The sequence below is a fragment of the Rhinolophus sinicus genome, linkage group LG06 (genome assembly GCF_036562045.2).
Source record: "Rhinolophus sinicus isolate RSC01 linkage group LG06, ASM3656204v1, whole genome shotgun sequence".
Taxonomy (NCBI): Eukaryota; Metazoa; Chordata; class Mammalia; order Chiroptera; family Rhinolophidae; genus Rhinolophus; species Rhinolophus sinicus.
The window spans coordinates 91,074,827-91,101,029 of record NC_133756.1 but is presented as its reverse complement, the minus strand read 5'-3'; the positions used below and the strand labels follow the sequence as shown (position 1 = coordinate 91,101,029).

Below are 26,203 nucleotides of genomic sequence, written 5' to 3'. Positions count from 1 at the left end.
GGGAAGGTGGGGGGCTGTGCCCACTTCTATCGACCCCACAAGTTCTCTAGTGGGTCCTCACTAGACTGTGCCTGGCTTGAGTTGTCCACCTCGTGGGGAATCTTACTCATCATTGGCTGACCAGCCATCTTTCTGGGGCCAAACAGGGAGACATAACGTGCAAGCACAAAGGTGAAGCAAAGTCCCTGAAAGGATCCGTCTCACAGACTCTCCTTTCTTTAGGGGCAAGTACGAGGAGACAGACGGGTAGGCTGCTGCGTGGCAACATACATGCTGCCTACAAGAGACATATTTCAGGGCTCACCCGGTGGCTCAGGTGGTTAGAGCTCCATGCTGCTAACTCCAAAGGCTGCCGGTTCGATTCCCACATCGGCCAGTGGGCTCTCAACCACAGGTTGCCAGTTCAATTCCTTGAGTCCCACAAGGGATGGTGGGCTCTGCCCCCTGCAACTAAGATTGAACACAGCACCTTGAGCTGAGCTGCCACTGAGCTCCTGAATGGCTCAGTTGGTTGGAGTGCATCCTCTCAACCACAAAGGTTGCCAGGTTGACCCCCGCAAGGGATGGTGGGTTGTGCCCCCTGCAACTAGCAATGGCAACTGGACCTGGAGCTGAACTGTGCCCTCCACAACTAAGACTGAAAGGACAACAACTTGACTGGAGAAAAGTCCTGGAAGTACACACTGTTCCCCAATAAAGTCCTGTTCCCCTTCCCCAATAAAATCTTTAAAAAAAAGAGAGAGACATTTCAGATAGAAAGACACACATGACTGAGTGTAAACAGATGGAAAAAGATAGTTCGTGAAAATGGAAATGGAAAAAGAAAAAAGCTGGAGTAGCAATTCTTATACCAGACAAACTAGACTTTAAAACAAAGACTATAATACGAGAAAAAGAAGGACCATTTATCCCACTTCTGGTATCCGAAGAAACCCAAAACACTACTTCGAAGGGGTATGTGCAGTTATATGTTCATTTGCAGCGTTATTTACAATAGCCAAGATATGGAGGCAAACTGGGTGTCCATCAATGGATGAATGGTTAATGAAGGAGTGGTGCATATATACAATGGAACATTACTCAGCTATAAAAATGAATGAAATCTTGCCACCTGCAACAACATGGGTGGACCTGAAGGGTATTATGCTGAGTGGATTATATCAGACAGACAAAGACAAATGCCATATGATTTCACTTACATGTGGAATCTAAAGAACAAAATAAACAAAACAGAAACAGACTCATAGATACAGAGAACATTTTGATGGTTGCCAGCTGGAAGAAGGGTTGGGGGGTGGGTGAAAAGGGGAAAGAGATTAAGAAATACAAATTGGTAGTTAGAAAATAGTTATGGAGAATGTAATGTATAACATAAGAAATATAGTCAATAATACTGTAATAACTACATATGGTGTCAGATGGGTACTAGATCTATCAGGGTGATCACTTTGTAAGTTATATAAATGTTTAATCACTATGTTGTATACCTGAAACTAATATTGACTGTCAACTGTACTTAAAAAATTATTTTAAAATTATTTTAAAAATAATAATTGTAATATGATTGCCATTGTAGTGATAATTAGCTCCTCTATCACATTACATAATTAACCTTTCTTTTAAGTGGTTGAAATAATTAAGTTCTAGTCTCTTAGCAAGTTTGATGATTATTGTTTTTCTATATTCACTATACTTTGCGTTAGATCTCTAGGACTTATTTATTATGCACTGCAAGTTTGTACCCTTAAACAACATCTGTCCTATTCCCCCTCCTCCTATCTCCTGGTAACCACCATTTTACTCCCTGTTTTTACAAGTTTGAGTTTTTTAGATTCAACATATAAGTGATATCATACAGTGCTTATTTTTCTCTGTCTTGCTTATCTCATTTAAAATAATGTGCTCAAGGTCCATGCATGTTACTACAAATGACAGGATGTCAGTTTTTCTTTCTCGTGGTTGAATAACACACACACACACACACACACACACACACACACACACACACTACATCTTTATCCATTCATCCATTGGTCGACATTTAGGTTGTTTTCATATCTTGGCTGCTGTGAACAATGCTGCAATAAACATGGGAAGGCATATATGTCTCTTTCTTGACGAATCTTATCAGGGTTTCTCACTTATTAGTCTTTTCAAAGAACCAACTTTCAGTTTTGTTGTTCCTTTATATTGTTTATTTCTTTCCTACTTCACCATTTTCTGCTATTTAGTAGTTTCTTATTTACATCTTTTTTGAGTTGTATTTGCTGTTATTTTTCTAACTTTTTGAAATGGGTGCTGAATTTATTGATTTTCAGACTTTTTTTGATATATGCACTTATGGCTATAAGTTTTTATCTATGCTTGATTTTAGCTGTAGTGTAAAGTTTTGGTATGTCATATTTTCATCATCAAATTCAACTCAAAATATTTTTAAATTTCTACTTTGATTTCTTCTGGTTATTTATAAGTATACTTTTAAATCTCCAAACATTTGAGAATCATTATCTTTTGGTTATCAGTCTTTATCTTTTTTTTGGTTTTGTTTTGTTTTAGTTTAGTTTTTTTGTTTTTGTTTTTTTTTGTTTTTTTTTTTTTAATTTTATTTTATTAAATTTATTGGGGTGACAATTGTTAGTAAAATTACACAGATTTCAGGTGTACAATTCTGTATTACATCATCTATAAATCCCATTGTGTGTTCATCACCCAGAGTCAGTTCTCCTTCCATCACCATATATTCGATCCCCCGCCCCCGTTACCCTCTGGCAACCACTAAACTATTGTCTGTGTCTATGAGTTTCTGTTTCTCATTTGTTTGTCTTGTTCTTTTGTTGTTTTTGGTTTATATACCACATATCAGTGAAATCACATGGTTCTCTGCTTTTTCTGTCTGACTTATTTTGCTCAGCATTACTCTCTCAAGATCCATCCATGTTGTCACAAATGTTCCTATATCATCTTTTCTTACTGCGAATAGTATTCCATTGTGTATATATACCACAACTTCTTTATCCATTCATCTATCGAAGGACATTTTGGTTGTTTCCATGTCTTGGCCACCGTAAACAAAGCTGCAATGAACATTGGAGCACACGTGTCTTTATCTCTAAATGTTTTCAGATTTTTTGGGTAGATACCCAGAAGAGGGATTGCTGGGTCATATGGCAATTCTATTCGTAATTCTTTGAGAACCTCCACACTGCCTTCCATAACGGCTGTACCAGTCTGCATTCCCACCAACAGTGTATGAGGGTTCCTTTTTCTCCACAGCCTCTCCAACATTTGTTATTATTTGTCTTGTTGATGATAGCCATTCTGACTGGGGTGAGGTGATATCTCATTGTGGTTTTGATTTGCATTTCTCTGATGATTAGTGATGTTGAGCATTTTTCATATGTCTATTTGCCATTTGTATGTCCTCTTTGGAGAAATGTCTCTTCAAGTCCTCTGCCCATTTTTCAATTGGGTTGTTTGTTTTTTTGTTGTTGAGTTGCATGAGTTCCTTGTATATTCTGGATACTAGCCCCTTATCGGAGGCACTGTTTGCAAAAATCTTCTCCCATTCAGTTGGTGGCCTCTTTATTTTGTCAATGGTTTCTTTTGCTGTGCAGAAGCTTTTAAGTTTCATATAGTCCCATTTGTTTATTTTAGCTTTTACTTCCATTGCCTTTGGAGTCAAGTTCATAAAATGCTCTTTGAACCCAAGGTCCATAAGTTTAGTACCTATGTTTTCTTCTATGCAGTTTATTGTGTCAGGTCTTATGCTTAAATCTTTGATCCATTTTGAATTAACTTTGGTACATGGTGACAAATAGCAGTCCAGTTTCATTCTTTTGCACGTGGCTATCCAATTCTCCCAGCACCATTTATTGAAGAGGCTGTCTTTGCTCCATTGTATGTTTTTAGCTTCTTTGTCAAAAATTATCTGTCCATATTTATGTGGTTTTATTTCTGGGTTCTCAATTCTATTCCATTGGTCTATGTGTCTGTTTTTCTGCCAATACCATGCTGTTTTGATTATTGTAGCCCTGTAGTACAAGCCAAAGTCAGGAAGTGTGATACCTCCATTATTGTTCTTTTTCCTTAAGATTGCTTTGGCTATTCGGGGTCTTTTGTGGTTCCAAACAAATCTGATGATTTTTGTTCTATTTCTTTAAAATATGCCATTGGGATTTTGATGGGGATTGCATTGAATCTGTATATTGCTTTGGGTAATATGGCCATTTTAACTATGTTGATTCTTCCAATCCATGAGCACGGAATGTCTTTCCATTTCTTTGTGTCTTCTTCAATTTCTTTCAAAAATGTCTTATAGTTTTCAGCATATAGGTCTTTCACATCCTTGGTTAAGTTTATTCCTAGGTATTTTATTCTTTTTGCTGCAATTGCAAAAGGAATTGTTTTTTGTATTTCTTTTTCTGAGATTTCATTGTTAGTATATAGGAAGGCAATGGACTTTTGTGCTTTGATTTTGTAGCCGGCAACTTTACTGTATTCGTTGATTGTTTCTAATAGCTTTTTGGTGGAGTCTTTAGGGTTTTCTATATATAGCATCATGTCATCTGCAAAGAGTGATAATTTAACTTCTTCATTCCCAATTTGGATGCCTTTTATTTCTTTCTCTTGCCTGATTGCTCTGGCAAGGACTTCCAACACTATGTTGAAAAGCAGAGGTGATAGGGGACATCCCTGTCGTGTTCCTGAACGTAGAGCAAAGGGCTTCAGTTTTCTCCATTAATTATGAGATTAGCAGAGGGCTTGTCATATATGGCCTTTATTATGTTAAGGTATTTTCCTTCTATACCCATTTTATTAAGTGTTTTAATCATAAATGGATGTTGTATCTTGTCAAATGCTTTTTCTGCATCAATTGATATAATCATATGATTTTTGTCCTTTATTTTGTTTATGTGATGTATCACATTGATGGATTTGATGTTGAACCATCCTTGTGCCCCGGGATGAACCCCACTTGGTCGTGATGAATAATCTTTTTAATGCATTGTTGTATTCGATTTGCTAGAATTTTATTTAGGATTTTTGCATCGGTATTCATCAGAGATATTGGTCTGTAGTTTTCTTTTTTGTGCTGTCCTTACCAGGTTTTGGTATCAGGGTAATGTTGGCCTCATAAAATGAGTTAGGGAGTACTGTCTCTTCTTCAATTTTTGGAAGAGTTTGTGCAGAATTGGTATTAGATCCTCTTTGAAGGTTTGGTAGAATTCACTAGTGAAGCCATCTGGTCCCGGACTTTTGCTTTTGGGAAGGTTTTGGATGACTGATTCAATTTCGTTACTGGTGATCGGTCTGTTTAGATTTTCCAGTTCTTCATGGTTCAGCCTTGAAGGCTATATGTTTCTAAGAACTTGTCCATTTCTTCTAGGTTGTTGAATTTGGTGGCATATAGTCCTTCATAGTATTCTTGGATGATCCTTTGTATTTCTGTGGTGTCCGTGATAACTTCCCTTTTACGTTTCTGATTTTGTTAATCAGTGTCTTCTCTTTTATCTTAGTAAGTCTAGCCAAGGGTTTGTCAATTTTGTTAATCTTTTCAAAGAACCAGCTCTTTGTCATATTAATTTTTTCTATTGTCTTTTTGTTCTCTATTTCATTTAGTTCTGCTCTAATTTTTGTTATTTCCTTTCTTCTGCTGACCTTGGGTTTTACTTGTTCTTCTTTTTCTAGTTCTTTAAGGTGTAACATGAGGTTATTTATTTGGGAGTTTTCTTGTTTCTTGAGATAGGCCTGTAATGAGATAAATTTCCTCTTAAAACTGCTTTCGCTGCATCCCAAAAATTTTGGTAGGATGTATTTTCATTGTCATTTGTTTCTATGTATCTTTTGATCTCTCCTCTAATTTCTTCTTTGACCCAGTCCTTCTTTAAAAGTATGTTGTTTAGTCTCCATGTATTTGTGTTTTTCCCGCTTTCTTTTTACAGTTGATATCCAATTTCAAAGCCTTGTGATCAGAGAATATGCATGGTATGATTTCAATCTTCTTAAATTTGTTGAGACTGATTTTATGTCCCAATATATGGTCTATCCTTGAGAATGTTCCATGTACACTAGAAAAGAATGTATAGTCTGATGTTTTAGGATGAAGTGCTCTATAAATGTCAATTATGTCCATTTCATCTAATGTGTCATTTAGGGCTACTATTTCGTTATTTATTTTCTGTTTGGATGATCTATCCATAGCTGTCAATGATGTATTTAAGTCCCCTAGTATAATTGTGTTTTGGTCAATTTCTCCCTTTAGTTCTGTTAGTAGTTGCTTGGTGTATTTCGGTGCTCCCTGATTGGGGGCATAAATATTGATGACTGTTATGTCTTCTTGTTGTACAGTCCCTTCACCATTATGAAATGTCCATCTTTGTCTCTTGTTATCTTTTTCACCTTGAAGTCTGTTTCATCTGATATCATTATGGCTACACCTGATTTTCTCTGGGTACCATTTGCTTGGAGTGTCAATTTCTACCCTTTCACTTTGAATCAATGCTTGTCCTTGTAGCTGATATGTGTCTCTTGGAGACAGCATATGATTGGGTTTAGTTTTTTGATGCAATCTGCTACTCTGTGCCTTTTTATTGGTGAGTTCAGTCCATTTAAGTTTAGGGTGATTATTGATATGTGAGGATTTCCTGTCATTCTATCTTAATTTTCTGGTAAGGCTGTGTCTCCATTGTTTCTTTGCCTTTTTGTTGTTGTCTATTATTTCTGTGTGGTGGTATTCTATGAGGTTTCCCTCTGTTTCTTCTTTTATTACAGTATATATTTCAATTCTGGATTTATTTTGAGTGGTTACCCTTAAGTTTATGTAAAAGAAAGTTTGATATTTAGAGTATTCCATTTTCTTCAGCACGCTTACTTTCTCCATTCCCATATTCGGTTCAGGCCTTTACTCTCATCCTTTTTGAGTTGTGGTTGCCACAAATTGTCCCTGTTGATGGTGGTCGAATAGCCTCCTTTAGTATTTCTTGTAGTGCAGGTCGTGTATTAGAAAATTCCCTCAGCTTCTGTATGTCTGGAAAGGTCTTTATTCCTCCTTCATATCTAAAGGATATCTTTGCTGGATATATTATTCTTGGCTCATGGTTTCTCTCTTTCAATAGTTTGAATATTTGGTTCCACTCCTCCTGGCTTGTAGAGTTTCTGCTGAAAAATCTGATGATAATCTAATGGGCTTTCCTTTGTAAGTTACCGTCTTCTTTTCCCTGGCTGCCTTGAGGATTCTTTCTTTGTCGTTGATTTTAGACAGCTTCAATACAATGTGCCTTGGAGAAGGTCTGTTGGGATTGAGGTAACTAGGTGTTCTATTTGCTTCTTGGATTCGAGGGTCCAGTTCTGTCCACAAATTTGGGAAGTTCTCATCGACAATTTGTTTGAATATATTCTCTGTTCCCTTCTCTCTTTCTTCTCCTTCTGGTATGCCCATTATTCTTATATTGCTCTTTCTGATGGAGTCAGAAAGTTCTTGTAGAGTTCTTTCATTTCTTTTAAGTCTCAAGTCACTTTCTTCTTCTATTTGTGTCATTTCCAGGTTTCTATCTTCGATGTCACTGATTCTTTCCTCCATCTGGTCAACTCTACTACCTAAACTGGTTATTTCATTCTTAATTTCTTCTATTGAATTCTTAATATCCAGAAATTCTATTTGGTTCTTTTTTAAGATTTCAATCTCTTTCGTAAAATGCTCATGCTGTTCTTTGATTGAGTTTCTGAGTTCCTTTAACTGCCTATCTGTGTTTTCTTGTATCTCGCTGAGTTTTTTCAGAACTGCAATCTTGAATTCTCTGTCATTTAAGTCACATATTTCTGTATCTTTAAGTGCCTTCTCTGGAGATTTTTCACTTTCTTTCTGAGCTATCTTGTTGCCTTGGTTATTCATGGCGATTACTGGTTTACTATTTCTCTTCCTAGACATCTACAGGAGTGGCTTCTGCAACAGGTTGATAGAAAGCGGTCTTTCTTTTGTTTGCCAGTACTTGTTGGTAGAATGTTTTATTATTTCTCCAACTGCAACTTATTTTTCTTCTCCCACACAGTAGTGCTATGTTTTCTCTGCACTATTCCAACTTCTCACACAATGGGGGGATTCCCTGGGAGACGGGCTTCTCCTCTGTTAATAGTTCATCTAGGTCACAGGGCGCAGTGTCCTGGTGGGTATGCGGAGAGCTTTTGATGTTCCAAAGCTCTTCCAGCTCCTGATTCAGAGCCCGTATATTTCAGCAGTTCTGTTTACTCCTGCAAGGATCCGCCCAGATAGGTGGGGTCAGGGGTGGGGTGAGTTGTGAGAGGTGGCCCAGAGCAATGGCGGCGACCACCACCACAGCCGGTCCTGCTTCCACAGCTCTCTCCCCTTTGCTGGAACTAGTTGGGCTGTGAATTTGTGTTTGCGGTCCACAGTTCTCAAAACAGCAAATTTTCTGTTGTTTTGATCTGACACTGCTACTGTTTCGCTTCTAGCACCGGGCAGGTGGGGGCGGGGCGAGCTCTGGGAGGGGAGGGAGGGGGCGGCTAGTCTCAGTGCCTAAGGCTCCATTCTCTGCTCGGCAGTGCGGGCTTAAACCACCGTTTTCAGCCTTTTTCCCTCAGTCTTTTCTCCGAGGTCTCTGCCGTGAGCGTTGGGTTCAGCCGTGTTATATGCTGTCCCCTCAGCCCTGTGGAGCCCTGGCGGAGCCCTAGCAGTCCGATCTCCCGCAGCTGTGGTAGTTCCGGGAAGCAGCGAGCTCAGCGCACTGAGTTAGGTCTGCGTCCTGCGCCCGCGCGGCTCCGTCTCCGCGCACTTCTCCCTTTCCTCCTCCCTCCACTCGCGCGAATCTCCCACCTGTAGGTGATTTCAGTCGGTAGTGGGCCTCTTCGTGTTGCCTGTCTGCTGTGCAGGGAGTCCTTTGTGGAGTTTTTGTTGTTCGATTCTTTGTAAATTCCAGGGGAGCTTTACAGAGGCTCACCTCACACCGCCATTTTTCCGGAAGTCCATCAGTCTTTATCTTAATTGCTCTGTGATTTCAATCCTCTTTTCATTGTCCATTTTAAACACATTTTTATCTGTTCTTGAAAAGAATATGTATTCTGCAGTTGTTGAGCATAGTGTTGTACAGATGTGAATTAAGCCAAATTTGTCAGTTATGTTAATCAAAGCTTTTATATCTTTACTGATTATTTTTGCATAGTTATATTATAAGTTACTAAGAGAGGTGTCTTAAAATCTCCACTATGACTGAAGATTTGTCTATTTTCCTAGTGCTTTATGTATTTTGAGACCATGCTATTCGCCGAATATCAGTTTAGGATTGTTATATCTTTCTTGTGAATTGAACCTTTTTATCATTATGAAGTGTCCCTCTTTATCTCTAGTAATATTCTTTGTTTTAAGGTTAGTGTAGCTATGTCACACAAATTATTTTTCATTATTCTTTGCATGGTACATCTTACCCACTATTTTACTTTCAGCATTCTTAATCTTTGTATTCCAGCTCTGTCTTTTATAGGCAGCATATTGTTAGTTAACATTTTTTTTTATTAAGTTTATTGGGGTGACAATTGTTAGTAAAGTTACATAAACTTCAGACGTATAATTCTGTAATACATCATCTATATATCACATTGTGTGTTCACCACCCAGAATCAGTTCTCTTTCCATCACCATATATTGGATCCCCTTAACCCTCATTTACCACCCCTCTCCCCATTTACCCTCTGGTAACCACTAAACTATTGCCTATGTCTATGAGTTTTGTTTCTTCATTTGTTTGTCTTGTTCCTTTGTTATTTTCAGTTTTATATACCACATATCAGTGAAATCATATGGTTCTCAACTCTTTCTGTCTGACTTATTTCGCTTAGCATAATAATCCCAGGATCCATCCATGTTGTCGCAAACGGCACTATTTCATCTTTGCTTGTTTTCATGTCTTGGCCACCATAAATAAAGCTGCAGTGAACATTAGAGCACATATATCTTTATCTTTATGGATAAATGTTTTAAGGTTTCTTTGGTAGATACCCAGGAGAGGGATTGCTGGGTCATATGGTAATTGTATTTGTAATTTTTTGAGGAACCTCCACACTGCCTTCCATAGCGGCTGCACCAATCTGCATTCCCACCAACAGTGCATGAGTGTTCCTTTTTCTCCACAGCCTCTCCAACACTTGTTATTTGTCTTATTGATGATAGCCATTCTAACTGGTATAAGGTGATATCTCATTGTGGTTTTTATTTGCATTTCTCTGATGATTAGTGATGTTGAACATTTTTCATGTCTATTGGCCATTTTTATGTCCTCTTTAGAGAAATGTCTATTCAAATCCTCTGACCATTTTTTATTTATTTATTTTTTCAGTTATAAGAATTTTTTTATTAGTTTCAGGTGTACAAAGCAATGTACTAGTTAGACATTTAAACCCCTCATAAAGTGATAACCCCTCTCCCCAACCTACTATTCCTCTGACGTCTTATATAGCTGTTACAATACCATTGACTATTTTCCCTATGCTGTACTCCACATCTTGTGACTATATATACCTATATATTTAGTTATTGTTGACATTCAATATTATTCTACTTCAATTTCAGGTGTATAGCACATTGGACAGCTCTGACCATTTTTTAAATGGATTGTTTGTTTTCTTGTTGTTGTTGAGTTGTATGAGTTCCTTATATATTTTGGATATTAGCCCCTTATCGGAGGCATTGTTTGCAAAAATCTTCTCCCATTCAGTTGGTTGACTCTTGGATAAAGAAGATGTGGTATATATACACAGTAGAATACTATTCTGCCATAGTTAACATTTTTTTATCCAGCAGGATACTCTTTGTCTTTTGTTGGAACATTTACTTCATTCACATTCAATGTAATTACTAGTATTATAAGATTTAAATATATTCTTTCTTTTTTATTAAGGTTTTTATTAAAAATATAGCTAACATACAATATTGTATTAGTTTCAGAGGTACACCATAGTTATTCAACATTTATATACCTAAAGAAGTGATCACCATGATAAGTCCAGTAACCATCTGACACCGTGCCATGCTATCACAATATTATTGACTATATTCCCTATGCTGTACATTACATCCCCATGACTTATATGTTTTATACCTGGAAATTTGGATTTCTTATTCCCCTTTACCTTCTTCCCCCCTTTTTAATTTTTCAATTACTGTTGACAGTCAATTTTATATTAATTTCAGGTGTACAGTATAGTGGTTAGACATTTATGTAATTTAAGAAATGATCCCCCTGACTAGTCTAGTACCCACCTCTCACTATACGTAGTTATTACCATATCATTGACCATATTACCATATCATCCCTATGCTTCATTTTATATCCCTCTGACTATTTTGTGACTACCAACTTGTACTTCTTAATCCCTTCACATTTTCCACCCCACTCCCAACTCCTTCCCATCTATCACCCCAACAAATCTAGTGCTCATCTGATACCATACATAGTTATTACAATATTATTGACTATATTCCTTGTGCTATATATACCCTACATCCCATAACTAGTTTTTAATAACTAATTGTACTTAATCCCTTCCCCTTTTTCAACTCACATCCCAACCTCCCCTCCCATCTGGCAGCCATCAAAATGTTTTCTGTATCTATGAGTTTGTTTCTGTTTTTTGTTGTTGTTGCTGCTGCTTACTTTCTTCTTTAGATTTCATATACAAGCAAAATCATATTGCATCTGTCTTTCTCTGTCTGACATACTCCACTCAACACAACACCCTCTAGGTCTATCCATGCCACCACAGAGGGCAAGAACCCATTCCCTTCCACAGCTGAGCAATATTCCACTGTATATTTGCACTATCGCTCCTTTATTCATTCTTCCATCGATGGACACCTAGGCTGCCTCCACATCTTGGCCATTGTAGATAATGCTGCAATGAACATATGAATGCACATGTTCCCTCGAAATAATGTTTTGGGTTTCTTCAGGTAAATACCCCACTGATGTAATGTGATAATGGCCTTGCAAACCCGAAATGAACCCAATTGGTCATGATGTATAATTCTTTTTATACATTGTTGGACTTGATTTGCTAATATTTTGTTGACAATTTTTGCATCTATGTTCATGAGAGATATCGATCTATAGTTTAATTTTCTTGTAATGTATCTGTCTGGTTTTGATATGAGGGTGATGCTAGCCTCATAGAATGTGTTGGCATGTATTCCCTTTGCCACTATTTTCTGAAAGAGATTATAAAGAATTGGTATAATTTCTTCCTTAAATATTTGGTAGAATTCACCTGTGAACCCATCTGGGCCTGGTGCTTTGTGTTTTAAAAGGTTAATTATTGATTCTATTTTGTAAATAGATATTGGTTTACTCAGATTGTCTATTTCTCCTTATGTGAGTTTTGGCAGGTTGTATCTTTAAGGAATTGATCCATTTTATATAGGTTATCAATTTGTGGGCATAGAGTTGTTCATAGTATTTCTTTGTTATCCTTTTATGGAATCAGTAGTGGTGGCCTCCCTTTCATTTCTAATATCAGTAATTTGTCTCTTCTCTCTTTTTTTCTTAGTTATCTTGGCCAGAAGTGTATTGATTTTACTGATCTTTTCAAAGACCCAGCTTTTAGTTTCTTTGCTTTTCTCTATTGATTTCCTGTTTTCAATTTTGTTGATTTCTGTTCTAGTTTTGTTTCATCTCTTCTGCTTACTTTTTATTTAATTTGTTATCTTTTGCTAGTTTTTTAGGGTGGAAGCTTAGATTATTGACTTCAGATCTTTTTTGTTTTCTAATATATGCTTTCAATGCTATACATGTTCCTCTAAGCACTGTTTTTGCTGCATCTCACAAAGTTTGAAAAGTTGTATTTTCATTTCATTTCGTTCAAAATATTTTTAAATTTATCTCAAGACTTCTTATTTGACAGATTTGTTGTTTAGAAGTGTGCTGTTTAATTTCCAAGTTTTGGTGCTTTCCATTTGTTTTTCTGTTACTGACTTCTAGTTTAATTCTATTGGGACAAACAAGCATACGTTGTGTGATTTCTTTTCTTTCTTTCTTGTTTTTTAAAACATTTGTTAAGGTGTGTTTTATAGCCCAGATTGTGTTCTAACTTGGTAAATAATCCATGTGAGTTTCGGAAGAATGTATATTCTGCTATTGTTGGATCAAATGTTCTATGAATGTCAGTTAGATCCAGTTGATTGATGGTACTTTTAGGTTTAATTGATTTTCTGTCTGCTGAATCTGTCAATTACTGATAGAAAAACGTTGAAGTTTCTAACTATAATAGTGATTCTTCTAGTTGTCATTGCAGTTCTACTAGTTTTTGCCATACATATTTTGATGCCTACTCATTAGGGGTGGTTATACCTTCTTAGCAAATTGACACTATATCATCGTGTAATGCTACATTTTATTCCTGATAAATTTTCTTGCTCTGAATTCAGCTTTGTGTATAATTAATATAGCTGCTCAGCTTTTATTTGATTAATGTTAGTTAATATGCTATTATATTTCTCCATCCCTTTGTTTCTAACCAATCTGTTTCTTTATATTTAAAGTGGATTTTTCTTTTTATAGACAACATATAGTTGGGTCTTATTTTTTTATCCACTCTGAAAGTCTCTGTCTTTTAATCGGTATATTTAGACCATTGACATTTAAAGTGATTATTAATATAATTTGATTGAGATCTACCATGTTTGTTACCATTTCCTAAAAGTGTTTGTTGCATAAGGGTGTTGCTCGCCCTTGTTTGTTTGTTTGTTTGGTCTTGGACTCTTTTTCTGCCTTCTCTTGTTTTGGTTGATCAATTTATATGATTACATTTTCTTTCCTTTCTTAGTATATCAACTAAACTTCTTTTTAATGCTTTTTTGGTTGCCTTAGAATTTGCAGGGCACATTTACAACTAATCTAAGTCCACTTTAAACAAAACTGTCCCACCAAATGAAATCTCCCATAATCTCTCGTAAACTTAGGAGACAAAGTCATGCTAGAGGGGAGCGAATTGCCTCAAATACACAGCCAACACAGCCCCCCTAGTTGAGTTTGTAGGTAGTAGAAGGATAAAGAATTAAGCTCAAATATTCTAAAGAGTGTAACTGAATTTCCCATAGTCTTTCATGGTTGAGGAAATAGAGAACTGCCAGGATCAAATCAGACAAACAGGGAAAAACTAGAAGTGGACAAACCAGATATGGATTACTAAAACTGCAATCAGACTTAACTCAGCTCAATCTCTGATTGGATTGATGTGATCAGCCCCTCACCTTAACTGACTAAATGAGCAAGGGTAAAAATTTATAGAGCTGTACACTTAAGATTTGTCTACTTTCATAGTAGAAAACTTTACACATAAAAGTATACATATATTTATGAACTTTATGAACATAGAGTTTGAGGTCTTGTTAAAAAACATCTTTTTTCATATTTGAAACATATATGTGTGTATATATAACTTTTAGTCAGGAGAAAATTATGCAAAACTAATGTTGTCTTTCAAGCTTTATAGACTGAAAAATTTAGGAAAATATCTGTTCTCTCATCTACCTTAATATTATCAGAAGACAAGGTTGAACTGTCTTCTGATACAGAACCAAATTTTTTTTTTCTTCTCTATTTTCCATTTGGTCCAGTGCATTAAAGTTTAGAAGACCAATTATATATAATTCTTACAAAATTTAAACCTAGATTTTTGATTTAACAAAAGCTAATTAGGAAAGGTTATCTGCTGTTAAACTCAGACTGACAAATCTCAATTTTTTTCTCTGAATTTACCTGTAAGATAATACTTAATATGTAAATAAAATATTTGAGGACTTATTTAAAACTTTTGCTTATGAATAACAAATCACTTGCCTTTTGTACTTATTTATTGCATGGAAAGGAAACATAGTTTGGTATCATTTTTCCAATTATCATGTAAGCTGTTTTACTTATTGGATGACCATAAGAAATTAAATCTTAAAATATTTTCTAATTTAAAAATAATTATTTGAGGTTTATTCACTTGACCTATTTCATAAATAATCAAGATTCAGCAACTATTTTAACATGATAGCGTGAGAAGTAGTGAATTGATGTAGACAGAATGTTGAAGAGTAATATATATTTTTTATAGGCAGAGCTTCTGGATGCTGCTGCTGGAGTTCATGTACGATTCAGATTAGGTGGTGTGAGTATGGATGAATTCTTATTTTGTAATTTTAAAACACATCAATACGAAATTTAAAAGATATAATTTTTAAAATGCACAAACCATTTTTGTAATTAGATTGCAATGAACCTTTGAATGTTTCCATCTACAGGTTAAATTTCCACCTGAAATATACTATAAAATTTTCACTCAGAGACATGTTGAAGATTTGTGTGCTAATAGCCCTAGAGATTACACAAAACTTGCAGCAAAATATACATCTCATGTTAAAAGTGATAATCTTCAGGAAGAGGATCGTAGCGGCTGGTATCGTCGCATAGAGAACAATGGCTGGAGGCCTGTTTCTGATAGAGTAAGAAAAGAGAAGTATTAATAATTTTGAATCTTACCTATTTAGAAACCAACTTGCGTTTTTGAAAATTAGTTTTAAAATTATTTTTATAAATAGTAAATCCTAGTAATTTAACTGATAAAAATTGCTTAAGTTACTCTGGGGTTACTAGTAGTACTTTGAGATACAGGAATATATCTTATTTTTCTTACACATATTTCTTCTCTTAGTACTTAACTTTTATCTAGGTCATCTTTAGATACTCTCTGGTACTCAGAAGTTTACCATCTTTATAACAAAGCAAATTAAAGATGTTGTTGACTCTATATTAATACTTGGACTAGAGGTGGAATTTCTTGGGAACGATATGACATTTTCTCTTATAGAGCTCGTAAGAGCAGAGGAAATCATTTGGATTTTTATGGTGTTAGGGAATTTAACATGTATTCATATTAATTGAACAGAATGATTTTAAATATACATAGCTCTTAATGTGTATGTGTGATTCAGGGACTTTTCTATAAACACCCATGTTTAATCTCTTTTTTATGGATATAATTTCTACATAAGAATATTTGTAAGTTTACATTTTATAGGTTAACATGATCTGGTTCCTTAGCTCTAGATGTCTCTTTATATGGCCTCAAGTATCTTCATTCAAATCATCAGTCTCTAGTAGACAGATTGTAGAATGTGGTATGCTGAATATACTAAGTATGAAAAGTGAAATTATCAAGATATGAATCAATTCCTTCATTCAACAAACTTTATTGCCTACCAACCGTGTATCAGGCATTGTACTAGATGCTAGGGATACAATAGTAAATAAGAATAGTCCCTCCCCATCAAGTTTGTGTTTTAGTTAGGGAGACAGTCAGTAAACAGGATATTTCAGTACAGTGCAATAAACATGCACTTTAATAGTGGCAAATACAGTGTTGTGTGTGTGTGTGTGTGGGGGGGGGTAACAAACTCCCCTTCTTGTTATTTAATGTGTGTGTGGTAGGGGAAGGGGAATTAATCAGAAGTATAAAAGTAGGCAACCAGTTAGGATAAAGTGTCATACAGGGGAAACCACCAACTTGGGACATACTGGTAAGACTTCTGTGTTCTTGGAGGGTGCCTATTCATCTTGAGGATGAGAGTCTTCAAAAGCCAAGAGTGGGCCACCGGTTGGCTCAGTGGTTAGAGCGCAGTGCTTATAACATCAAGGTCGCTGGTTCGATTCCCACATGGGCCAGTGAGCTGCGCCTTCCACAACTAGATTGAAAACAACGACTTGACATGGACCTGATGGGTTCTGGAAAAACACACTGTTCCCCAACATTCCCCAATAAAAATAAAAAGCCAACAGCTCTAAGAGTAGGTCAGGTCTGTTTTTATGAGAAACACTCTTAGAATATGTCTATTCATTTATTCCTTCAACAAATACTTATTAAGTACCTCAGTACACTAATACTTTGTCAGTCTTTGTGTGGTATATACTTTTGAAGGCTCAATGTGTTATTTGTCCATCACTTAATTAGAAATACCTTAAAAATGTCTATCTTCTCCTCTATTTCTGTCTTGACATATTCCTCCTGAATGCACAGAAGTTCTCGCGTATAGCCGGATAACCTCACAATCAGTATTTCAACATTTTATATATTCATTTTTAATTTCTCAATAGTTTTGGGTGTCTACTGAAGATGTAATGGTAGGAAATAAAAAGGAAAGCAAATTCCATTTCTCTAAACTGAAGAGAAGACAAGATATGGAAAAGAAAAGAAAAAATAGAAAAATAGAATGGATGAAGCAAATGTAAGTTGATGAACTATTTGGCCTTACTAAAGAAGTATACGGTACTTTAAGTTTTTAAAAAATTGCCATCACTAGTAAAATAATTACCTGTTATTTTTAAAAGAGAATGTAAGGTTACAATTATATTTTTAAAAATACATAGAAAGCAAACATTTAATAAATACCTATTATGTATAAGACACTGTTAATCTCCAGGATTTTAATGGGAAAAGACATTTTGACCTCAAGGAAATCACCGTCTATTGGAACATCAGATATGAAAATGAGCATTTACTCTTATGTGTCAGAAAACTTTCTTTTGGCCTTCCAGACTCACTCTGTACCCTTCTCAACCCTTCTTTCTGCCCACACATACTGACTGTATGGATTACATTAAAAGTCATTCTAGACCTATGTAACAAATGTTAAAAGCAAGTGTCAAAAATCAGATTGTTTCTAAGTTTACTTGACTACATACCAAAACAAAGCTCCAACATGTTTAAGGGAATACAAGAAACTCCAGTACTTAAAATCATAGAAAATTCAGTGTCTACCGTATAGTAATCAATTACCCAGCATGGAAAGCAGCAGGAAAATAATCTCATGTGAGAAGATAAATTAATCAACAGCAAACAATCCACTGAAAATATATATTTTTTAATGAATATGAAAGAAAACCTTTTTAGTTCATGATCTTATCATGAAAAGATCAGCACTATAAGAAGTTAAAGGAGGTTCAGACAGAAGAAAATTATTCTAGGTAGAAATCTGGATCCATACAAGAATGCAGAACACCAAAAATGGTAACTATGTAAATCAATATAAAGGACTTTTCTTCTTACTATTTAAATCTTTTTAAAATGTATAACTAATTACTGACCTATACACTTAAAAATAGTTAAGATGGTAAATTTTGTTACATGTTTTTTTTACCACAATTTAAAAAAGATACATATTAAAAGTTTTATTGTAAAGGAATGAATTAATATTGATATTGCCAATCAAGTTCTACTTAAATTCTTGATTCCACAATTGTACTTCTTCTCTTATATTGAAAATCTTCATTTCAAACAAAATATAATTGCTTATTTTTTTCTGACATTACAAGTAAATATTTACAGAAATAACTATGATAAAAACATATGAACCAATTTTGAAATAAAGTTAAAAAATGTACAGGTAATTTACTATGAGTATTTAAAGTAGAAATAATGACAATGTATTGTGATATTTGTAAATTTATAGCAGTATAGAAATAAAATATATGATATACAAAGGTTGGGAAAAGTGAAATGGAAATAAGCTGTTAGAAGTTCTTTATACTACTTATGAAATGGTACAATATTGTTTAATATTGATAATTAAAGATGTATACAAACCATAAAGCAAACATGACATCAACAGTAACAAAGATGTAAGCCTTCATTATAAGCAAATAATGGAGATAAGTAGAATCATAAAAAACAATCAATGAATCCAAGAGAAGGCTTAAAAAAGAGGGAAGAAAACAAAGCACAGGACAAATAGAAAATGAATAGCATGATGTAGATTAAAACCAACCACATCAATAATCATATTAAATGTAAATGATCTATATGTTATGTACAAGAATTAACTTTAAATGTAAAGCACAAATAGATTAAAAGTAAACACATGGAACAGGATCATGCTGAGTGTAATCAAAAGAAAGCTGGAGTTACTATATTAATATCAAACAAAGTAGATTTCAGGGTAAAGTATATTTCCAGAGATAAAGGCAGTCATTTAAAATAATAAAGGCGTAAATTCATCAAGAGGACATAACAATCCTAAATGCTGTTTACCTAAAAACAGAGCTTCAAAATACATGAAACAAACTAAGAGTACTGAAAGGAGAAAAAGACTAATCCAAAATTATAATCAGAGATTTGAAAACCCTTTTCTTAGTAATTAATTAATATAACAAGTGGACAATAAATTAGTAAAGATCTAGAAAACTTTACCAACATCATCAACCAACTTGACGTTTTTGTCATAGTTGACATTTATAGAGCACGGTACCCAAAAACAGAAAATACTTTTTTGTTTTCAAGTTCATGATGATAAACCACATTCTGGGCCATTAAACAAACATCCACAAATGTAAAAGATTAAAATCAGATAAAGGAAGTTCTCTGATAACAATAGAATTAAAAAGAAATTAAAAACAATAAAATTAATAACAAAAACATTTCTGGAAAACCTCCAAATATTTGGATACTAAACAGCATACCTCTATAAATAATCCATGAGTCAAAGAAGTCACAAGGGAAATTTGAAAATATTCTTGATATAATGAAAATGAAAATACAACATACCAAAATTTGAGGATGCAGCTAAAGCAGTATGTACACGAAAATTTATAGTATTAAATACTTATATTAAAAAGGAAGAAAGATCTCAAATCAATGATATAAGCTTCCAGCATAAGGACCAGTAAAGAAGAGCAAATTAAACCCAAAGCAAGTAGAAGAAACAAAATACTAAAGATAACAGCATAAATCAATGACATTGCAACCAGAAAACCATCAGAGAAAATCAATAAAATCAAAATTTGTGTCCTTTGAAAAGAGCAATACAATTTAGAAACCTGTTAATACATTTTTAAAAAGAGAGAAAACTATCAGAAACAGTTTCGGAGACATAGAGGAAAAACTGAGGGTTGCTAGATGGGAATGGGGTGGGGATAAGGGGGAAGGTGAGGGGATTAGAAAGCAGTCAGTAACCACAAGATGGCCACGGGGTTACGAAAGTTAATTTGGGGAATGTAATCAATAATGTTGTAAAGATTTTGTAGGGTATCTGATGGACACTTGTCTCGTTAGGGAGATCACCTCAGGGAAGATGTAGATGCCTGATTACTGCACTGTACACCTGAAGCTGAAGCTGAACAATAATGAATGTCAACTACAAGTTTATATAGTTTATGTATATATAAGTTTATATATGTACTTATAAATTGAGAGACACGTTATTGCACCTTGCACCATCCACCCTGAAGACACACAACACTTAGCCTCTCTGGATTTGGGAGGTAAATTATGCCACATGTGGGCATGCTGCTCCAGTCTATTCAGTGACCTAATAAGGCTTCAGACTCCAGCAGGTCCACAGTGTGGTCAAGCTGCCCGACCGCTCAGGCTTTATGGCTCAGCTGTCCCAAAGTATTAGACATGTCTGTGACACAGTGAACTACTGTATGGAGCCTCTAAAGAGCCTAGTGGGGGATCACAGCACAGAACTCTAGGGTTTAGGAGTAAAGGTAATGCCCTTCTCTGCCCAAACTAGTCTCCATTTGAAAATCGGTTCTGGGCTACTTACTGGGCCCTGATAGAGACTGGATGCTTGACAATAGAATACTAAGTGCTATGTGATTATGAATCGACCAAGTTTTATCTAATCCACTGAACCACAAAACTGAGAGTATACAGCATCATTTTAGTATAAAATAGATGTGTTATATATGAGAATGGGTCTGAGAAGTTCCATGAGGTCAAGGTGAGCTCACAGGATGCTGCTGGCACTATCCAAAAATGGACACTCACTAGATTATAATCCCTCAATTGGCCCAGAAAATGGACAAAGGCTATCCTCCCAGTGAGCACAACTAGCTTTCCCACTGATTTTCCCACTTCATAAGGAAGGGGAAATAGCTTGAGGTAGGGATTTTATTGACTGTGGGCAATAGCTAATAGTTTCTCACCTGATCAGGGACTTGGAAAGAATTAAATTGGAAAAATTGGTTATTAGGTCTGGGGCCAGGTATACTCAGCGTGTTGGGCACACAGCATAGTTATGTCCTCATAAATGCCTTCTAAAGAACTTAAATGAAGCAGAAAGCTCTCAGTAATCAGATGGACAAGATGACCCATCTTGCAAATATCAGCTTTTTTCCCTGGCCACCTTAGTGCTTTCTCAATAGAACCATGTACAAAATGGCCCTGGTTACAGTGGTGGAGGCTGTACATAGACTCATAAACATGGTCTTTCCCCTACTAAGCCTGCTCTGGCTATATAGTCACCAAAGACCATTGCTTTGCCCCCAGTAGTGGGATATACCGGCTACCTGGTGTCAGGCTTTATTATATTAACTTTTCTTATAACAGAAGAAGCATCCCTTTGTCTTCACAGCGATAAACAAATATTCTGGATATGTATTTTATTTCTCTCCTGCATTACTTCTGTCAGCACTATATTTATAGAATGCCCTATCTGTCATCATTTTATTCCATACAACACTGCCTCTAACCATTTACAGCAAAGGAAGTTTGGTGATGGCTTCAGAATGCCAGAATACACTCACTGTACTGGTATGAGCCATCACCTAGAAACAACTGGCTTTGACAGACTGGTGGTATGACTTGAAGCTCAGGCCCAGCACCAGCTGGGAGACACATGGCGATAAGCCATTGCACGTGGATAATAACCTATTTTATTTCTTCTTTCTTTCCTCTGTTCATTTACTCTCAAAACAATCTTCATCCATAATTGAGCTCTGTCTATTTCTAATTATTAATATATGGAAATTTCCATCTCAAACTCAACAGGTCCAAAACAGAACTTTTTATTTTCCCCATCATAAAAGTTGGGTTGTTTTTTTTCCAGTATTCCTCCAAGCCTCATTTTATGGCACCATCATTTACCCAGTTGTCCCAGCCAGAAATGTTATCCTAGACTTCATACCTTTCATAAGATCCTATGAGTAATCTGTCACCAGGTCCTATTGATTCTGCTTCCAAAGTATGTCCCAATATGACCTTTCTCTCACTCCCCACTGCAGCATCTCATTATCCTCTTCTCTACTTCATCTGAGGATTCCTTCTAGTTGGTCTCTTTGTTTCTAATCTCTTCCCCCTGTCTGTGTAAACACTGAAATGATGTTTCTAAAACACAAATTAAATAACTTTTTTAAAAACCTGAAATGGTTAGGGGTTCTCTGTTACTTACATGCCACCTGATATTCCCTCTCCCTTACGTTGATATTTTCTCGCTTAACTACATGGAGACAAGATCTTCATCTTTTGATACTTGGTTCAAATATCTCCGAATGAAGCCTTCCTGACTTACCTAGAAATAGTTAGGCACTTCCTTTTATCGATCCCCCATAGATCTTTTATATACTCAAGTGTTACATTTTTGTAATATACCTGTCTGCCACCTCCACTAGACTCTGAGCCTCTAAAGAACTCTGTTCTGTTTATTAAGAACTCTGTTCTGTTTATTAGCAGAGCCTCAAACATAATGGATGCTTAGTGAATATGTGTTGCTTATTGAATGAATGAATGAATGAATGAATGAATGAACAAATTTTATGACTGGGTATAATTTCCTTTTTGTAAGGTTGCAGGGGATGAATGAGAAACTTTGTGTGCTTTGTTCATTGATGACATTTAAACAGTTCCATCTGACTGTTGTTGAGAATCAACAGTTAACAAAAATCAACAAACCTTGATATTTTTTACATCTGTCTTGCTAAAGGAATCCTGATTTTCACATCCTTTCCTTTCCCATGTCCTGCAGATCTTAGATCTTAGCGCTCCTTTACCTCCTTTCCAATTTCAACCTTGATTCTTACTAGATTTTTGCATTTTAACTTCTCTCCCTGTTGTGATATTCAGAAATACATTTCTATAATGTTCTTTCTGTTAAGTTTTCTAGTTTGGGAAGAATGCGAGATCATTTTTAAGTGAATATATTGCAACGTTACCTATAAAGCCAAATTTTATATTGCTTCTTAAAAAGCAAATTATGATTATTATAAAGTGTTCTTGATCTCTATTGTATTTGAAATTCTGTTCCTACTTGCTAGCCTGTTGTTGTTGTTGACTCCTATAGCCAATTAAACTATAAATAGTGACTGAAGAGTTCAAAACAATTAAACTACTGGACTATGTATTATATCTCTCTTTAAAAACAAAGTCTCAGAGTAAAATAGGTATCTGAATTGTTGTATATCACTGTTGTAAAAGGAAAAATGAATATCACCTAGGTTTCCAAATATAATCCTAAGTGTGTGTATATTCACTCCCAGTGTTCCAGAAGTTTCCAATTTCTAAATGCATTTTTGTTATGCCATGAGCATTAGTTAAAAAATCTGGGCCAGTGTGTACCATCATTTATTTATTTATTTATTTATTCATTCATTCATTCAATACATGTTTATTGAGTGCCTATTACGTTTAGGGACTAGAGTATAGAAGTGGAAGAATAGAAGTTCCATGAAGGAATTTCACCTCTGTACAGATTGCTTTGCAAACAGTGGATACTCAATAAATATTTACTAAATGAATGAATGAATGAAGAGCTGTAGAAAATTGTGAAATCATACTTTCTTACAATTTGTGCTCTTACTGACCAATACAGATCAAGAGACATGTTCCTGCTTCTATAAAAAGCATTGGCTTTCACGATCCATTTAAAGTTTGACAAAGCAGAAACTTTATGAGGGCAGGGACATATCTTGTCACTATCATATCCCTTGCCACCCAGGATTGTATAAGCCTTCTTTTTTTGAATGCTTACTATGTGCCAGTCACTGTTGTAAATGCTTTACAGGGATTTACACTCCTAAAACTCTCAAGAATGCTGGGAAGAGGTACTATTATAATTACCACTTTAAGGAAGAGGACACTGTGGCCCAAAAAGGCTAGGTTATTTGGCAAAGTGATACTAAATCACAGAAAATTCAAAGTCAGATAGTTTGGTACCAAATCCTAGTTCTACATCACCACTGTGCTGCTTCCAAATAAATAAGTGTCAAATTAATAAATAAATACAGTGTCAGAATAAGTTAACCTTTAAAATGGAATACTAATGTAGATCTTAAAATGCAAAAAGAAAAAAATGCTATCTTCAAATAATCTTGGTAAGGACTAGCTCGGTCTACTCACTCAGCTCATGTTTGGGGGATGCATTAATTTATGTGCTTGGACTAATGCAAGATAGAACAGTGCTATAGAAGTCTGGACTTGGAGTCAGATTTGAATACTGGCTCTGATATACATTTACTATGTATATGATCTTAAACAGTGTCTTAATTTCTCTAAGTCTCAATTTCCTCATCCATAAAATGGGAATCAAAACAGCTGTCACAAATGTGGGTCTTTTTAAAGAGAATTAAACAAGATAATGTAGGAAAAGTACCCAACACAAAGAAAGATATCAGTATCGCTCTTCTCTTTATCTCTTCCTCTCTTTCTCTTTCTTTTCTTTTCTTCTTCCTACTTACCATCAGCCATGTGATCTTGTAAACATTACTCAACTCTTCCAGGGTTTATTTCCTTATCTATAAAACAAGCAGTCTCGTTATTTTGTCTCCAAGATCCTTTGATTGTATAATTTTATGATTCAGTGATGTAATAACTAACTTAGTTTTCCTTTGTATCATAAAAATCCAACTTAATAAGAGTTGATTTTGAAATAAGTCTTCTCTGGTTAGTGTGGTTGATTAAGTTGCTTTGTTTTTGCCAAAAGATTCCATCACATAGAATTAGGTTTAGAGGTATTTGAGTTAAATAGGAAGGAAACTTGGTTTAATATTTAAATAGTTTTACAGCAACAATATATATTACCTGCATCTACTAGTAATCACCTATTCCAAAGGATTTATGTCTCTCTTCCTTTCCTCTATTTAGGTACTACACAGGAAGCCTACAGGCTAAGTCAACAAATAGTGAAACTACAGATTTAATTTACAAAGCAACGGAAGGGCTAATAAGAACTATCGAAGATGGTGGAATAGATTCTGTGATGGATTGGGAAGTGGATGAAGTACTGAACTGGACAAATACACTGAACTTTGATGAGTAAATACATGTTGCTATTCTTGGGGAACAAGGGCAGGCATCATATATTTTTCTTTCTAGTATTTCTCACTCCCATGTTAAATCTAGGGGCCACAAACATAATCTACTTCCCCCTCAAAATGAGTATTTATTACTTGTCTAGAAAGAAAAGAATAAATGAGGAAGAAAGATAAAAAAAGGGATGATCTAAAAGTAGAAAAAAGGAAATTAGGTAGGTGTTATTTATTGTCAGACTTTATTCTTATGCCTTAATCTAAATCTGCTTTATGTCTTACTTTGGGATTTATAAACAAAGCTAAGAACATGAAATTAATAATACAAAAAATTTCTTCAACCTATGGCCCCTAATCTTCCTGCATGCAATAGAAAGTTATAATTTTTTAGTGACATACTGTGGCTCTTGGAAAACATGTTTAGTATTTTTTGTGTGGTGGCAATTAAAAAATATTTAATATAGCCATCAGGGAAATCCACAATGAGATCCTACTTCAGACCCACTAAGATAGCTATAACTAAAAAGATAGATAGTACTAAGTGTTGACAAAAATATGAAGATATTGGAAACCTTATATACTGCAAGTGGGAATGTACAATGGTGCAGCCATTTTGGAAAAACAACCTGGCAGTTTTTCAAATAGTTAAACATGGAGTTGCTATATGATTCAGCAATTCCACTCCTCAATGTATACACAAGAGAAATGAAAATACATGTCCACACAAAAACTTGTACATGAAGAATGTTCATAGCAGCTTTATTTATAATATAACCAAAGAGTAGAAACGACCCAAATATTCATCAACTGATGAAAGGATAAATAAAATATGGTATAGCCATACAATGGAATATTATTCTGCAATGAAAAATGCTAATGCATACTACAATATTGATGAACTTGCTAAGTGAAAGAAGCCAATCAAAAGAGACCACATATTCTATGATTCCATTTATATGAAATGTCCAGAATAGGTAAATCTACAGAGATAGAATGTAGATTAATGGTTGTCTAGGACTGGGAGACTTGTGGGGACTGGGAGGTGATGGCTAAGGGGTACAGAATTTCTTTTTAGAGTAATGAAAATGTTTTAAAATTGATTGTGTTGGGTGAATTGGATGGTATGTGAGTTATAT

General features: G+C 35.1%; 1 protein-coding gene across 1 annotated transcript in view; it reads left to right on the top strand.

Moving 5' to 3' along the window:
• The window catches only part of LG06H11orf65 (linkage group 06 C11orf65 homolog), a 59,629-nt gene that overhangs the window by 20,473 nt on the left and 12,953 nt on the right, over positions 1 to 26,203 (top strand). Inside the window, exons 3-6 of the mRNA XM_074337119.1 lie at positions 15,106 to 15,159; positions 15,293 to 15,493; positions 17,142 to 17,272; positions 24,904 to 25,074. Coding sequence (XP_074193220.1) covers positions 15,106 to 15,159; positions 15,293 to 15,493; positions 17,142 to 17,272; positions 24,904 to 25,074 — 557 coding nt within the window. The remainder of the gene's footprint in view (positions 1 to 15,105; positions 15,160 to 15,292; positions 15,494 to 17,141; positions 17,273 to 24,903; positions 25,075 to 26,203) is intronic.